At 41.2% G+C, this 17,512-nt stretch overlaps 1 protein-coding gene across 3 annotated transcripts in view; it reads left to right on the top strand.

Moving 5' to 3' along the window:
- grid2 (glutamate receptor, ionotropic, delta 2) overlaps positions 1 to 17,512 on the top strand; it is a 1,282,048-nt gene that overhangs the window by 691,645 nt on the left and 572,891 nt on the right. For all 3 annotated transcript variants that reach the window (XM_061928893.1, XM_061928894.1, XM_061928896.1), the window contains exon 3: positions 14,434 to 14,721. In XM_061928893.1, the coding sequence (XP_061784877.1) occupies positions 14,434 to 14,721 (288 nt within the window). The remainder of the gene's footprint in view (positions 1 to 14,433; positions 14,722 to 17,512) is intronic.

Here is a 17,512-nt window from a genome sequence, read left to right as displayed (position 1 = left end):
TTTTGATACTTAGTACACATCGTCGCACATCTAAGAAGACACTGTGGTTCAACTTGGGAGCTGCACAGACAACACAGGACCGTATTTGAGTCTTAGAGTGTGTTTCTTTTGCGGTCAGAGAGACGGAAAGCAAACAAGGGGAGGTTTCATTTGTCAGCATTCTTCAGTCCCGTTGACACAAATACATTCAAGAGCAGACTATTACTGAGATTCAAAGATAGTCTCTTTTTGTCAAACCATCTTTTTAATTTGTTCATTTCTTCTGTTATTATGTGTGTTAGCTTCTGTGTGTTCTCTCCTGAACAAAACGCAATTGTATAATCTGCAAATTGTCATGTCTGTGTGATCATGTTTTTGTTTTGGTCATGTTCGGTTTGGTTTTTGGACTTTTTGTGCACTTTTGTTTTGTCACCATAGCAACCATTAGTTTTCACCTGTCACGTCACGCACCTGTTTCACGTTTTGAGTCACGCACCTGTTTTCGTTAATCATGTCTATAGTATTTAAGTTCATTGTTTTCAGTTTGTCGTGCTGACGACATACTGTCATGACTAGGTCCTGGGTGTTTGCTTTTCCGGGATGCAACGGAAAGTTGGCTCGAGCGAGACGGGAATGTAAGTACATTTTTATTTAAAGACTATAACTACAAAAAAAGGAAGTAAACAAAAGGCGCGCACAATGGCGGAGAACAAACTATGAAACCAAAAAGACTATAAACATGGAACAAAAACTTACTTTGGCATGGGACATGAAGCAGGATCTAAGAGGATGAAGAGTGTATAGAGCATAATTGTGGGAGCCTTTTGTTTACTTCCTTTCTTTGTAGTTATAGTCTTTAAATAAAAATGTACTTACATTCCTGTCTCGCCCGAGCCAACTTTCCGTTGCATCCCGGAAAAGCAAACACCCAGGACCTAGTCATGACAGTATGTCGTCAGCACGACAAACTGAAAACAATGAACTTAAATACTATAGACTTGATTAACGAAAACAGGTGCGTGACTCAAAGCGTGAAACAGGTGCGTGACGTGACAGGTGAAAACTAATGGTTGCTATGGTGACAAAACAAAAGTGCACAAAAAGTCCAAAAACCAAACCGAACATGACCAAAACAAAAACATGATCACACAGACATGACACAAATAATACTAACTTTAAGTCTTTTGTAACTCTACAAATGTCATTTATATAGAGATTGAACAATTTTGGTCCGAGTATTGATCCCTGAGGTACGCCACAACATATTTTAAGCTCTGTGGAAGTGTGTTCGCCTGTCTTCACGTATTGCTTCCTGTTGGTTAAGTAGCTTCTTACCCTGTTGAAGACCAACCATCTGATGCCATACCGTTCTAATTTTTGTTAATTAATATACTGTGATTAATTGTGTCTAATGCTTTTGTTAAAGCCATAAACACTGTCTTATTTCATTTATTCTGAATATCCTGTTTAGGGGTTTTCGCATACATTTTCACTTCGATTACCAATATGGAGCCTTGAGTATTGGCTGATACTGATTGAACTATATGTAGTGTGGAATGTTAGAAACTGCTTGCTCAAGTGTAATGAACAGAGAACCAGGAGTGAACAAACCTTAACATCTGTATTATTAGCCATCTGGAGTAGACTTAGGCTGTCTTGAAGTAGAGTGTTAGGTAGTAAGTTGAAGGACGCGGACACGTTTGTTACTGGATTTTTTTTTTTTAATATGCCTCGACTTGAAACTTGCCCAAAAAAATGTTTGATATTTCTTTGTATTGACAAATGTGGTGTTTTAGACTGCACTATTGTTTGGTTGGAGTGTCCGCCCTGAGATCGGTAGGTCGTGAGTTCAAACCCCGGCCGAGTCATAGCAAAGACTATAAGAATGGGACTGCTTGGCACTCAGCATCAAGGGTTGGAATTGGGGGTTAAATCACAAAAAATTATACATTTTCACTTTGAGTACAATACCAATATTGAGCCTTGAGTATTGGCTGATACTGATTGAACTGATACGATATCAAAACAAATTATACATAATTGTATATGTAGTGTGGAATGTTAGAAACTGCTTGCTCAAGTGTAATGAACAGAGAACCAGGAGTGAACAAACCTTAACATCTGTATTATTAGCCATCTGGAGTAGACTTAGGCTGTCTTGAAGTAGAGTGTTAGGTATTAAGTTGAAGGACGCGGACACGTTTGTTACTGGGTATTTTTTTGATACGCCTCGACTTGAAACTTGCCCCCAAAAAATGTTTGATATGTGTTTGTATTGACAAATGTGGTGTTTTAGACTGCACTATTGTTTTGTTAGAGCAGGGGTCGGCAACCCAAAATGTTGAAAGAGCCATATTGGACCAAAAATACAAAAACAGATCTGTCTGGAGCCGCAAAAAATTAAAAGCCATATTACATACAGATAGTGTGTCATGGAATTAAGAGGACTTAAAGGAAACTAAATGACCTCAAATATAGCTACAAATGAGGCATAATGATGCAATATGTACATATAGCTAGCCTAAATAGCATGCTAGCATCGATTAGCTTGCAGTCACGCAGTGACCAAATATGTCTGATTAGCACTCCACACAAGTCAATAACATCAACAAAACTCACCTTTCATGCACAACCTTAAAAGTTTGGTGGACAACATGAGACAGAAAAAGAAGTGGCATAAAACACGTCCTAGAAAGTCGGAGAAAGTTATATTTGTAAACAAACTACGGCGAGTTCAAGCACCGCCAAAATTAGTAGGACAAAACGGCGCTCGCCAAATACTCGAATCAGTGAAGCATGCTTAATATAAACAGTGTACTTTATAACAATTAGGGAGGTTTGTGTCATGTTTGTCCTCCTACAGAAACCATATTAAAACAAAAATATATTTTTTTCCCCTCATCTTTTATCATTTTTCACACATTTTTTGAAAAAGCTCCAGAGAGCCACTAGGGCGGCGCTAAAGAGCCGCATGCGGCTCTAGAGCCGCGGGTTGCCGACCCCTGGGTTAGAGTGTCCGCCCTGAGATCGGTAGGTCGTGAGTTCAAACCCCGGCCGAGTCATAGCAAAGACTATAAAAATGGGACTGCTTGGCACTCAGCATCAAGGGTTGGAATTGGGGGTTAAATCACAAAAAATTATACATTTTCACTTCAAATACAATACCAATATGGAGCCTTGAGTATTGGCTGATACTAATTGAGTTTTGCCATTGTGAAAATGTATGGGTATGATTAAACAGCCTGGATGCATGCTTATGATTTGATGTTTCCCTCTGTGTGCAATGGCTATGAGGTTTTTTTCTTGGCCTCAGTCTGGACCTTCTCTCCAGAGGCCCAGGCTTAGACTGTTTTTTTTTGTCTTCCCCCCAGCATTTACCTGTTTCTTACCTTTTTTGTAAGGGCCGCCGGAAGTTGGCAGACCCGTCATCGATCCTGTTCTGTCTCTCTGTACTGTTTGTCTGATCTTGAATGGGATTGTGCTGAAAATCTTAACTTCCCCTCGGGGTTTAATAAAGTATTTCTGATTCTGATGATAATGAAGACTGCAATGGCTCCATTATGCAACTGGTTCCTCCCCAGATACCTCTGTCAGGCATTCAAAGGGAGCCCGGATGTCAGCAAAATGCTTTTTACTTGTTTATAGCTTCTTTTCGGGGGGGACTTTAATGGCAGACAAGCTTTTAGCGGATGACATAGAAATGCTGCTTTGCGTCACAAAATGTCAAGAGAAAAGCAAAAAAAAGTGTGCAAATGGACAGAAAGTCCCAAAAAATATTCAAGAGAGGAACTCTAAGTGCATCTTGGGGACCTTTTTCAGCCCAAAACTATTGTTTTATTGGCCCTTCTGCATATTGTAAAAAAATAAAATGTTTTTAGTAATAATGGGATTATTAGAGGCAGCACGGTGCTTGTGCCTCACAATACGAAGGTCCTGGGTTCGATCCCCGGGCTCGGGGTCTTTCTGTGTGGAGTTTGCATGTTCTCCCCGTGACTGCGTGGGTTCCCTCCGGGTACTCCGGCTTCCTCCCACCTCCAAAGACATGCACCTGGGGATAGGTTGATTGACAACACTAAAATTGGCCCTAGTGTGTGAATGTTGTCTGTCTATCTGTGTTGGCCCTGTGATGAGGAGGCGACTTGTCCAGGGTGTACCCCGCCTTCCGCCCGAATGCAGCTGGGATAGGCTCCAGCACCCCCCCACCCCCCAAAAAAAGGGACAAGCGGTAGAAAATGGATGGATGGATTAATGGAGATTTTTAGATACTACACTACATTGCTTTGTCACCTGTTTTATTAAGATATACTGTAAAAAAGAACATATTGACTCAACTTAACTTGGTCAGGTCATCTTGTTGCTTTGCTTAGTGTCAAATATATCAAAACATGAGTTGATGCAGCATTCAGTCGAATGTAGGACGATCTTGGATTTGTTCGTTAAGATAACTTTAAAAGATGTTGGTTCATTATATTTGATTATGTTCCTAGAACTGTAAGTCAAGTTGGCTGTGGTGTATTTATCTAGCGTGCAACTATATCTGAGTATATATTTGCATTAGGGTTGTACGGTATACCGGTATTAGTATAGTACCGCGATACTAATGAATCGAATACGAGCAGAGGAGCATGTTCGGCAGCGCACAATCACGGAGTACTTACAAGCAGACACAGTGTGTCGACAGAAAAGGGAGAACAGACGCATTTTGGCTTAAAAACTAATGATAAAGGTAAAGTTATAACACTGAAACGCCCTCAGGAGGAGGCGCTTTAAGACATGGCCGCGTTCGTCAGTGTTTTAGCTACTTCTAAACAGTGTTGGGACTAACGCGTTACTAAGTAACGCGTTACTGTAACGCCGTTAGTTTTGGCGGTAACTAGAAATCTAACGCGTTATTTTTTATATTCAGTAACTCAGTTACCGTTACTACATGATGCGTTACTGCGTTATTTTACGTTATTTTTTATGTAGTATTGGCTAGAAACTGAGGATCTGATCGTGTTTTATGGCAGCGAAGCAATGACATGCTTCTGATTCTTCCTCTGCGCTCTCTGTGTGTGTGTGTCTGGGTGCGGGGAGGGGAGGGAAGGGGGGGGAGGGGGTGCGCAATATAACGTAAATCGTTGGCCAACATAAAAGTAACCACAGAACACTATACGCCTATACGGTATAGTGTTCTGTGGTTACTTTTTGGTTGGCCAAGCGGACGTGACGATAGGCTGTCCTCACTCAGGAGGGGGCGTGCCTTAAGTCCGGCTGAAAATCGGGAGAAATTTGGGAGAATGGTTGTCCCAGGGAGAGGCAGTGAAATTCGGGAGGGTTGGCAAGTATGAGATATTCTCACTTCTTTTCTTTTGTCGAGCACAAAGAAAATAACATTTTAGTTAAATGTAAGTTGTGTCTTGGATCAAAGATCCCGTCTACTGCCCAAAACAACAATTCAAATCTGCCTGGTTAGGCTCTGTGTATGTCACGTGTGCCTTCCTTAGGTGAAGCCAGCTTTACAGCTATGTTGTTGATTGATTGATTGATTGAAACTTTTATTAGTAGATTGGACAGTACAGTACATATTCCGTACAATTGACCACTAAATGGTAACACCCCAATAAGTTTTTCAACTTGTTTAAGTCGGGGTCCACTGATTCATGATACAGATATATACTATCAAATATATACTAACATCATAATACAGTCATCACACAAGATAATCATCAGGGTATATACATTGAATTATTTACAATCCGGGGTGTGGAATATGGAGGACGAGGGGTGGGTGGGGGGGAGGGGGGTATCAACACTTCTGTCATCAACAATCAGTATCAACAATTGCATCATCAGAGAAATGGACATTGAAACAGTGTAGGACTGACTTGGTAGGATATGTACAGCAAGTAGTGGACACAGAGAGAGAGATCAGAAAGTATAAGAAAAAGTGTCTACATTTAATTATTTACAATCCGAAGAGGTATTATGTGGAAGGGAGGGTGTTAGTTTAGGGTTGTAGTTGCCTGGAGGTGTTCTTTTAGTGCGGTTTTGAAGGAGGACAGAGATGCCCTTTATTTTACACCTGTTGGGAGTGGATTCCACATTGAAGTGGCATAGAAAGAGAATGAGTTAAGACCTTTGTTAGTTTGGAGTCTGGGTTTAACGTGGTTAGTGTTAGTGTTAGTGTTAGTGTTATTATGCTGTTTGTTACTTATGTATGTTATGTTGCAGCTATTTAAAATAGTTTTGTCAATTTGTCCTGGCCTGAAATAAATTGGCCCTTTGAAACATATCTTTGTTTTTGTGTGTTGTATGTAGAGCACATTGCTTAGCAGAGTTCAGTGATGCAAATGTATAATAATAATAATAATAACTGGGATTTATATAGCGCTTTTCTAAGTACCCAAAGTCGCTTTACATGTAGAACCCATCAATCATTCACACCTGGTGGTGGTAAGCTACTTTCATAGCCACAGCTGCCCTGGGGTAGACTGACGGAAGCATGGCTGCAATTTGCGCCTCCGACCACCACCTATCATTCATCATTCAATTCACCGGTGTGAGTGGCACCGGGGGCAAAGGGTGAAGTGTCCCGCCCAAGGACACAACGGCAGCGATTTTTTTTTTGGATGGTAATGTATGTCAAGTTGATCAACAGATTGTATTATTCTCCAGTGCAATAACAGTACTGAAATGAAGGCTAAAAGGGCATTAATGGGAGCTTTAAAAACAAAAAGTAGAAGAAGTAACTAAATAGTTACTTTTCACAGTAACGCATTACTTTTTGGTGTAAGTAACTGAGTTAGTAACTGAGTTACTTTTGAAATAAAGTAACTAGTAACTGTAACTAGTTACTGGTTTTCAGTAACTAACCCAACACTGCTTCTAAATCACTAATCCTCGCCTTCATGGCGAGAAATAAAGTAAGTTTCTTCCAAGTATCATCCCTGAAGGACGAGGAATAGCTAAACATGCTTCACTACACACCATAGCTCACCGGTGTCAAAATGTAAACAAACGCCATTGGTGGATCTACACCTAATAGCCACTGTAATGATACCAAGTACAGGAGCGTATCTAGTCGATACTACTATGATTACATCAACATTTTTTAAATTTATATTATGTTTATAAACTCAGGAAATATGTCCCTGGACACATAGTATAATATGACCAATGTATGATCCTGTAATGACTTGGTATCAGATTGATACCCAAATTTGTGGTATCATCCAAAACTAATGTAAAGTATCAACCAACAGAAGAATAAATGATTATTACATTTTAAAAGAAGTGTAGATAGAACATGTTAAAAGAGAAAGTAAGCAGATATTAACATTAAATGAACAAGTAGATTAATAATTAATTTACTACCACTTGTCCTTGATAATGTTGACAAAATAATAGAATGATAAATGACACAATATGTTACTGCATATGTCAGCAGACTAAATTATGAGCCTTTGTTTGTTTACTTACTACTAAAAGACAAGTTGTCTCGTATGTTCACTATTTTATTTAAGGACAAACTTGCAATAAGAAACATATGTTTAATGTACCATAAGACTTTTTCTTAAAATAAAGCCAATAATGCAATTTTTTTGTGGTCCCCTTTATTTAGAAAAGTATTGCAAAGTATCGACATATTTTGGTTCCGGTATCAGTACCAAAATGTTGGTATCGGGACAACACTACCTCTATATCACAGGAAAGTGCTGCTCTTTTTCAGGACTTACTGCAAAACTTACTTTTTCCACAAAGAAAAGTATTAGGATGATCACAATAACAAAATCCTAAAAAATGTCCTTCAGAGAATTACACTAGAGTAAAATCTATGACGAACCTACCCACCTGTTTTTTTTCTCAAAAAAACAAGTGGAATCATAACAAATTATTGTTTGCACGAGTTACGAAAAGTATCGGAATACATTTTAGTAGCAGACTAAATTAGGGAGCCTTTGTTTGTTTACTTACTATTAAAAGACAAGTTGTCTTGAATGTTCACTATTTTATTTAAGGACACACTTGCAATAAGAAACATATGTTTAATGTACCCTAAGACATTTAAAAAATAAATAAAGGATAGGATAGGATAGGACTTTCTTGTCATTGCACAAGTACAACAAAACTATGTTTTCAGCACAAACCCGTTCAAGATTAGACAAACAAACAGTGTACAGGGTTACAGAACAGGAACGCTGATGGGTCGCCAAACGCGCCCCGTAAAATATAAGAAAAAGGTAAAATGCTGGGGAAGAAGATCCATCCATCCATCCATCTTCTTCCGCTTATCCGAGGTCGGGTCGCGGGGGCAGCAGCCTAAGCAGGGAAGCCCAGACTTCCCTCTCCCCAGCCACTTCGTCCAGCTCTTCCTGTGGGACCCCGAGGCGTTCCCAGGCCAGCCGGGAGACATAGTCTTCCCAACGTGTCCTGGGTCTTCCCCGCGGCCTCCTACTGGTCGGACGTGCCCTAAACACCTCCCTAGGGAGGCGTTCGGGTGGCATCCTGACCAGATGCCCGAACCACCTCATCTGGCTCCTCTCGATGTGGAGGAGCAGCGGCTTTACTTTGAGCTCCCCCCGGATGGCAGAGCTTCTCACCCTATCTCTAAGGGAGAGCCCCGCCACCCGGCGGAGGAAACTCATTTCGGCCGCTTGTACCCGTGATCTTGTCCTTTCGGTCATAACCCAAAGCTCATGACCATAGGTGAGGATGGGAATGAAGATCGACCGGTAAATTGAGAGCTTTGCCTTCCGGCTCAGCTCCTTCTTCACCACAACGGATCGATACAGCGTCCGCATTACTGAAGACGCCGCACCGATCCGCCTGTCGATCTCACAATCCACTCTTCCCTCACTCGTGAACAAGACTCCGAGGTACTTGAACTCCTCCACTTGGGGCAAGATCTCCTCCCCAACCCGGAGATGGCACTCCACCCTTTTCCGGGCGAGAACCATGGACTCGGACTTGGAGGTGCTGATTCTCATCCCAGTCGCTTCACACTCGGCTGCGAACCGATCCAGCGAGAGCTGAAGATCCTGGCCAGATGAAGCCATCAGGACCACATCATCTGCAAAAAGCAGAGACCTAATCCTGCAGCCACCAAACCAGATCCCCTCAACGCCTTGACTGCGCCTAGAAATTCTGTCCATAAAAGTCATGAACAGAATCGGTGACAAAGGGCAGCCTTGGCGGAGTCCAACCCTCACTGGAAACGTGTCCGACTTACTGTCGGCAATGCGGACCAAGCTCTGGCACTGAGCATACAGGGAGCGGACTGCCACAATCAGACAGTCTGATACTCCCTGAGCACTCCCCACAGGACTTCCCGAGGGACACGGTCAAATGCCTTCTCCAAGTCCACAAAACACATGTAGACTGGTTGGGCAAACTCCCATGCACCCTCAAGGACCCTGCCGAGAGTATAGAGCTGGTCCACAGTTCCACGACCAGGACGAGTTAAAAAAATACAATCTAGACTGGGCTCCTAAGGGGACCTAGTCTGGAGTGGGAAAAAACCTCCATGCAATGCACACATAAACACGTTACATTTAATCAAGACAACTCACAACAGAGGGACGGGGAGTTGGAACCCTGGAGGTCGACTGCTGCTATGAAGCGCTGCCAGCCGTCCATCACCCCGAGGGGAAACAAACAATAAAGCTAATAATGCAATTTTTTTGTGGTCCCCTTTATTTAGAAAAGCTACGAAAAATATCGAAACACATTTTGGTACCGGTACCGGTAATATTTGTATCGAGACAAACGCTAGTCCAAACAATACCAAGCCGTACGATGAGTACATGAAAAGAAGTGATAGAGAAAGTGGTTATCATTCAGCGAGTCATCTTCTCCACACTCCATTGCTTTTGGCTGCGTCTTATTTCGGCTTCTTCCCCTGCATGCCAACATGCCTCCCAGCTCACTGCATGCATTATTTGGCTTGATCAATATTGTCATCCTTGCCTAGTCTGACTAACCACACGCGACGAGGGGGGGGGGGGGTCGCTCAATGTTAGACCGCCACGGAGAGGGCAAGGACAGAAACGTAGCCTCTGCCCGCCTAAACACCAGTTTTTGTACAACAACTTTATGACTTTGTAACATTTTAACAAGGCGAAACGGTGCCAGACACAACACCAAAGAAAGTCTCCTTAAGTGCCATTCAAGCTGCCAAGAAAATGATGTCGGAGTGTGAATATGTCACGGTCCTTTTCTCGCCTGTCTCAAAGTTGTGAGTTCCCCCCCGCCCCCCACACTCGGGAGCTGAAACGTGTCATTTTACCCGAGCCAACGAGAGGAGCCGGCGGTACGGCCAGCCGCCTGCTCTAATTGCTGTTTGCTAAACACCATTTTTCCAATTTGCTCTAATTGGAGCAGCGCCGGATTGAATTAACCTGCGGGCTAACGGCACTTCAGGATTCCATTTGTGACGGATCAATCAGCCAGTGTCAATCAATCACTGCACTGCAAAAACTGAAATCTAAGTAAGATTAAATATCTCAAATAAGGGTGATATTTGCTTATTTTCTGTCTGATAAGATGCTTCTTCTCACTAAGCAGATGATAATGATAATGATACCAAGTACAGGAGCATATCTAGTCGATTACATCGAAAAAAAAATGTAATTTATATTATGTTTATAAACTCAGGAAATATGTCCCTAAAAACATGAGGACTTTGAATATGACCAATGTATGATCCTGTAATGACTCGGTATCAGATTGATACCCAAATTTGTGGTATCATCCAAATCTAATGTAAAGTATCAAACAACAGAAGAATAAGTGATTATTACATTTTAACAGAAGTGTACATAGAACATGTTAAAAAAGAAAGTTAGCTGATATTAACAGTAAGTAATCTACCGTATTTTTCGGAGTATAAGTCGCACCGGAGTATAAGTAGCACCTGCCGAAAATGCATAATAAAGAAGGAAAAAAACATATATAAATCGCACTGGAGCCCGGCCAAACTATGAAAAAAACTGTGACTTATAGTCCGAAAAATACGGTAAGTAAGATTAAATATCTCAAATAAGGGTGAGATTTGCTTATTTTTTGTCTGATAAGATAATTCTTCTCACTAAGCAGATGATAATGATAATGATACCAAGTACAGGAGCGTATCTAGTCGATACTACTATGATTACATCGCAACAATTTTAATTTATATTATGTTTATAAACTCAGGAAATATGTCCCTAGAAACATGAGGACTTTGAATATGACGAATGTATGATCCTGTAATGACTTGGTATCAGATTGATACCCAAATGTGTGGTATCATCCAAAACTAATTTAATGTATCAAACAACAGAAGAATGAATGATTATTACATTTTAACAAAAGTGTAGATAGAACTTGTTAAAAGACAAGGTAAGCTGATATTAACATTAAGTAATCTACCGTTTTTTTCGGAGTATAAGTCGCACCGGAGTATAAGTCGCACCTGCCGAAAATGCATAATAAAGAAGGAAAAAAAACATATATAAATCGCACTGGAGCCCGGCTAAACTATGAAAAAAACTGCGACTTATAGTCCGAAAAATACAGTACCGTATTTTCCGCACTATAAGGCGCACCGGATTATTAGCCGCACCTTCTATGAATTACATATTTCATAATTTTGTCCACCAATAAGCCGCCCCGGACTATAAGCCGCGCCTACGCTGCGCTAAAGTGAATGTCAAAAAAACGCTGCGCTAAAGTGAATGTCAAAAAAACAGTCAGATAGTTCAGTCAAACTTTAATAATATATTGAAAACCAGCGTTCTAACAACTCTGTCCCAAAATGTACGCAAATGTGCAATCACAAACATAGTAAAATTCAAAATGGTGTAGAGCAATAAATAGCAACATAATGTTGCTCGAACGTTAATGTCACAACACACAAAATAAACATAGCGCTCACCTTCTGAAGTTATTCTTCATTCGTAAATCCTTCGAATTCTTCGTCTTCGGTGTCCGAATTGAAAAGTTGCGCAAGCGTGGGATCCAAAAATGGCCGGCTCCGCCTCGTCGAAGTCATCGGATTCAGTGTCACTGTTGTTGTGCAGCAGTTCTGTGAATCCTGCCTTCCGGAAAGCTCGGACCACAGTTGTGACCGAAACTATCTGCCCAGGCATTTACGATCCACTGGCAGATGTTGGCGTATGTCGACCGGCGCTATCTGCCCGTCTTAGTGAAGGTGTGTTCGCCTTCGGAGCTGTGTGAAAAAAGCCACCCGGCCTCTTCGCGTAAACTTCCCTTAACCACTCGCTCATCTTTTCTTCATCCATCCATCCCTTCGAGTTAGCTTTTATGATGACGCCGGCTGGAAAGGTCTCTTTTGGCAAGGTCTTCCTTTTGAATATCACCCTGGGTGGAAGTTAGCATGGCAAGCTAGAACCACAGTGAAGGATGACTTCTCATTCTCTGTGGTGCGAATATTCACCGTACGTGCTCCCGTTCCACAGTGCGGTTCACAGGAATATCAGTTGCTGTGAAATACGGTAGTAATCCGTGTGCGGATGGAGAGATTGCGTCTTTTTATGAACCGGATCCTTGTCCTTTGTAGGAGCCATTTTGTGGTCTTTACAGATGTAAACAGGAAATGAAACGTACGGTGATATCCGCGCGTTTTTTCTTCTTCTTCCGGGGGCGGGTGAAGCGCTTCCTGTTCTATGGGGGCGGGTGCTTTCCTTGGCGGTTGCTTGCGTAGAAGAAGAAGCGCTTCCTGTTCTACCGGGAAAAAAGATGGCGGCTGTTTACCGAAGTTGCGAGACCGAAACTTTATGAAAATGAATCGTAATAAAGCGCACCGGGTTATAAGGCGCACTGTCAGCTTTTGAGAAAAATTGTGGTTTTTAGGTGCGCCTTATAGTGCGGAAAATACGGTAAGTAAGATTAAATATCTCAAATAAGGGTGATATTTGCTTATTTTCTGTCTGATAAGATAATTCTTCTCACTAAGCAGATGATAATGATAATGATACCAAGTACAGGAGCGTATCTAGTCGATTACATCGAAAAAAATGTAATTCATATTATGTTTATAAACTCAGGAAATATGTCCTTAGAAACATGAGGACTTTGAATATGATCAATGTATGATCCTGTAATGACTTGGTATCAGATTGATACCCAAATTTGTGGTATCATCCAAAACTAATTTAATGTATCAAACGACAGAAGAATAAATGATTATTACATTTTAACAAAAGTGTAGATAGAACTTGTTAAAAGAGAAATTGAGCTGATATTAACAGTAAGTAATCTAAGTAAGATTAAATATCTCAAAAGGGACAAGCGGTAAAAAATGGATGGATGGATAATTTTCCTTAGTGCACCTTTAACACAGATACCATAATACAGTAGGGAAGGGATTTATATGGCCTTATTCCTGGGTGGATCTCACATCAAGGGAAGAGGGGTGGTTAATCATTATGCCATGCAGTCTGCTGAAAATGATGGAAAGCATCACTTTACATAGCAACTCAAGCTGTGGTCAAATTTGAAATTGTCACAAAACACTTTAAGATATGCCACACTTTACTGCCGTCTGGTGGCTAACGTGTATAGTGCACCCCCCCCCCCCCCAAATTTGTCGCGTTTCATGTGTCAGGTAAACCATGACGATAATGACATGACAATAGGTTGATTGGCAACACTAGATTGGCCCTAGTGTGTGAATGTGAGTGTGAATGTTGTCTATCTGTGTTGGCCCTGTGATGAGGTGGCGACTTGTCCCAGGGTGTACCCCGCCTTCCGCCCAAATGCAACTGAGATAGGCTCTAGCACCCCCCTTGACCCCGAAAGGGACAAGCGGTAAAAAATGGATGGATGGATAATTTACCTTAGTGCACCTTTAACACAGATACCATAATACAGTAGGGAAATGATTTAATATGGCCACATCAAGGGAAGAGGGGTGGTTGATCATTTTGCGATGCAGTCTGCTGAAAATGATGGAAATCGTCACTTTACATAAAGTTAAAAGTAAAAGTACCAATGATTGTCACACACACACTAGGTGTGGCGAAATTATTCTCTGCATTTGACCCATCACCCTTGATCACCCCCTGGGAGGTGAGGGGAGCAGTGGGCAGCAGCGGTGGCCGCGCCCGGGAATCATTTTGGTGATTTAACCCCCAATTCCAACCCTTGATGCTGAGTGCCAAGCAGAGAGGTAATGGGTCCCATTTTTATAGTCTTTGGTATGACTCGGCCGGGGTTTGAACTCCCAACCTACCAATCTCAGGACGGACACTCTAACCACTAGGCCACTGAGTATAGCAACTAAAGCTGTGGTCAAATTTGAAATTGTCACAAAACACTTTAAGATATTCCACACTTTTCTGCTGCCTGGTGGCTAAAGTGGATAGTGCACCCTCCCCCCAATTCGTCACGTTTCATGTGTCAGGTAAACCATGACAAATCGATTGATTAAATAACCAACTCAATGATTTGTTTCCTCCTTCCTTTCTCCAGCCTGTGAGCTGATGAACCGCGGCATCCTGGCCCTGGTCAGCTCCATCGGCTGCATGTCGGCAGGGAGCCTCCAGACGCTGGCCGACGCCATGCACATCCCGCACCTCTATGTCCAGCGCTCCGCGGGGGGCACGCCTCGCTCGGCCTGTCCGGCCACGAGCCGCGGTCACGGGACCGACGACTACACACTGATGGTGCGCCCGGCCGTTCATCTCAACGAGGTCATCATGCAGGTGGTGTCCGAGTACAGCTGGCAGAAGTTTGTGCTCTTCTACGACTCGGATTTTGGTAAGAAAACTACACTCAAATGATAGTAACTATGTTAAACATGATACTAAATAACAAGGAAATTTGAGGACTAATGCTAATGACCGTGGCTTTATTACATTACAATAGCACATACCATTGGCGTTGTTAGGCATATTTTAGGGGGGCTCAAGCCCCGCTAAAATATTCTTAAGCCCCCCTAAATAATTTGGTGTTTTTTGTTTTTTTTACAAATACATGCCGACATAGTCATTATAAAGTGGCCCAAATATGAGTTTAAATAAATAATCATATAACCTGTTATTATTCACTCAGTTTCCCCTCACTTCGTAGCGTAATGTAGAGAACCCCTTTAGTGCGTCGGTATCCAATCCATTCCACTTGTTCATATAGAAAATGCCCACATCACTCAAATTCCAGTCCGCATTTTCTCTGCGACTTTGCTTGCGGTCCTGCAGGTGTACGAAGCACATTATCTTCCTTTACAATGAGTGAAGCTGCACGAAACCGTGTGTGTGCAATTGTAAATAATTTAGTTTTTAAGTTTTGTGTTTCTTGTAGAATCTATATAAAGTAATATACTATTGTTAGAATAATGGAAAAATCATCATTAAATATATTTGTCTTATTGTATTGTTACATAAATAGCTGTTGTATTATTATAGGATGGCTTGTTAAACATTTCATAGGATTTTCAGAGGGAGGAAAAACCAAGACATTTAATATAAAATGCAAAATTAATAAATACATAAAAAGAAAAAGAAAAAAAATGGTTAAAAGCCATGGTCCCGGGGAGCATTTCATTTCGTCCCGAGCATTTAAAAAAAATAATAATAATAACAATGAATCATTTCTAAGTCTTTGTTTGCCGTTTGTGAAGTTTTGTGCTTGTGCGTAACGTTCGCTCGCATCCTGTGCATCTCCTGGAGGCTAAGCCCCCTCTGTCCTTAAAAGCTAGTGACGCCCCTGGCACATACAAATATGCATTAAAAATCTCATACATACATCATACATGAGACATTTCAGTAAGTATGAATAGTTTTAGTTGTATTGTAAAACTTAGAAATATTACTTAGAGTGATAAATGAAGAATCTGTGGAGTAGAACGCTACGGATAATTAGAAGACGTAACAGCACTTGTACTTCTGGTTCAAAGCTTTAAACAGCAGAAACCACTGTGTAGACATTCAACCCAGCAGCACCTTCGGTGAGCAGACTTGTCCAAATGATGGCACCATAGCACAAGCAATAACTTAGAGACTTCGACTTAGACAAGTCAAAGTCTCTAAATAATAATAATAATAATAAAATGCCTTTATGTTTTATACTATTTGCATTATGGCCATCAGCTAAGAAAAATCCATAAATTAGCCGCACGGTTTTGCAAGCCGCGAGGTGCAAAGCGTAGGAAAAAAAGTAGTGGCTTGTAGAATGGAGAAGGCAAGATGAATACTGTATTATTATAATACCACCTGTCTTTTTTTTAGACCGTTTCTTGCAGTCCTGTCTTTTATTCAGGTGAATATTGTACAATTTATTGGGTTAGCACTTTAATCAAGTTCAGCAGCACAACATAAGGCACACTAAAAAAAAAAAAACAGCAAACGCATGCAATTGAAACCCAACTTCCTGACAACATTGCTCTGTCTTCCTTGTTAATGATGAGGCTTATTTATTAGTGGGAGCTTTTTAGATGTGCAAAGCAGTTTGAGTCACTGATATGAGCCTTATGGGCTGATAAGGGACGAGGTGAAATGGATTAAAGTCATCTCCGGGGGAATTGAACTTATTAATACCAACTGTATCTTTGCAAGGGAGGATTTAACCATATAGCCATTAGTGAGTCCATGGCTATATGGTTACGTCAATAAACTTCCCACATTGTGTCTGCCAGGCAGGTCTTTCGACTCGTTAGTCAGTCTGCTTTGTTTGCGGTCTCATTTTTACCCTGACACCTTCTCCCTCTGCAGTCCATTAATTCTAACATTAGTCAGCTAACATTCCGTGTTGCTTTTTATAAAGCGCCGCTCTGCCACTCTGCAGGGTTATTGTTTTGCAGTTGTACCATGTCAAGTCCCCATAGTAACAGCTTGGTTCAGGCAGAGCCTCTGCAGATCGTCCAAACCCAAATTAGAAACGTACGTGTTCCTCCTGTGGTCCCCAAACTAACTAGAATGCATCAAGTTTTGCCGTGAAATCAACATACCGCACATAATTCACTAATACAATGCTACAAAAGACTATTACCTCAATAAATGTTTTGGGTCTGGACCCTAAGTTTGGAAACCAGTTATTAAAAATAAGGGATATTATTCCAAAAATAGCACTATAATGAATATAAGATGCATTGGTATTCCATCCAATTACACCAAACTTTATTTATATGGTACATTTAGGTTAACAGAGATCAAGTTAGTACATACCCAGCATTTAAAGGGGAACATTATCACAATTTCAGAAGGGTTAAAACCATTAAAAATCAGTTCCCAGTGGCTTATTTTATTTTTCGAAGTTTTTTTCAAAATTTTACCCATCACGCAATATCCCTAAAAAAAGCTTCAAAGTGCCTGATTTTAACCATCGTTATATACACCCGTCCATTTTCCTGTGACGTCACATAGTGATGGCAACACAAACAAACATGGCGCATAGAACAGCAAGCTATAGCGACATTAGCTCGGATTCAGACTCGGATTTCAGCGGCTTAAGCGATTCAACAGATTACGCATGTATTGAAACGGATGGTTGTAGTGTGGAGGCAGGTAGCGAAAACGAAATTGAAGAAGAAACTGAAGCTATTGAGCCATATCGG

The sequence above is a fragment of the Nerophis lumbriciformis genome, linkage group LG33 (genome assembly GCF_033978685.3).
Source record: "Nerophis lumbriciformis linkage group LG33, RoL_Nlum_v2.1, whole genome shotgun sequence".
NCBI classification, from domain to species: domain Eukaryota; kingdom Metazoa; phylum Chordata; class Actinopteri; order Syngnathiformes; family Syngnathidae; genus Nerophis; species Nerophis lumbriciformis.
Note: the sequence above shows the minus strand (reverse complement) of the source record. Positions and strands in the feature narration are given on the sequence as shown.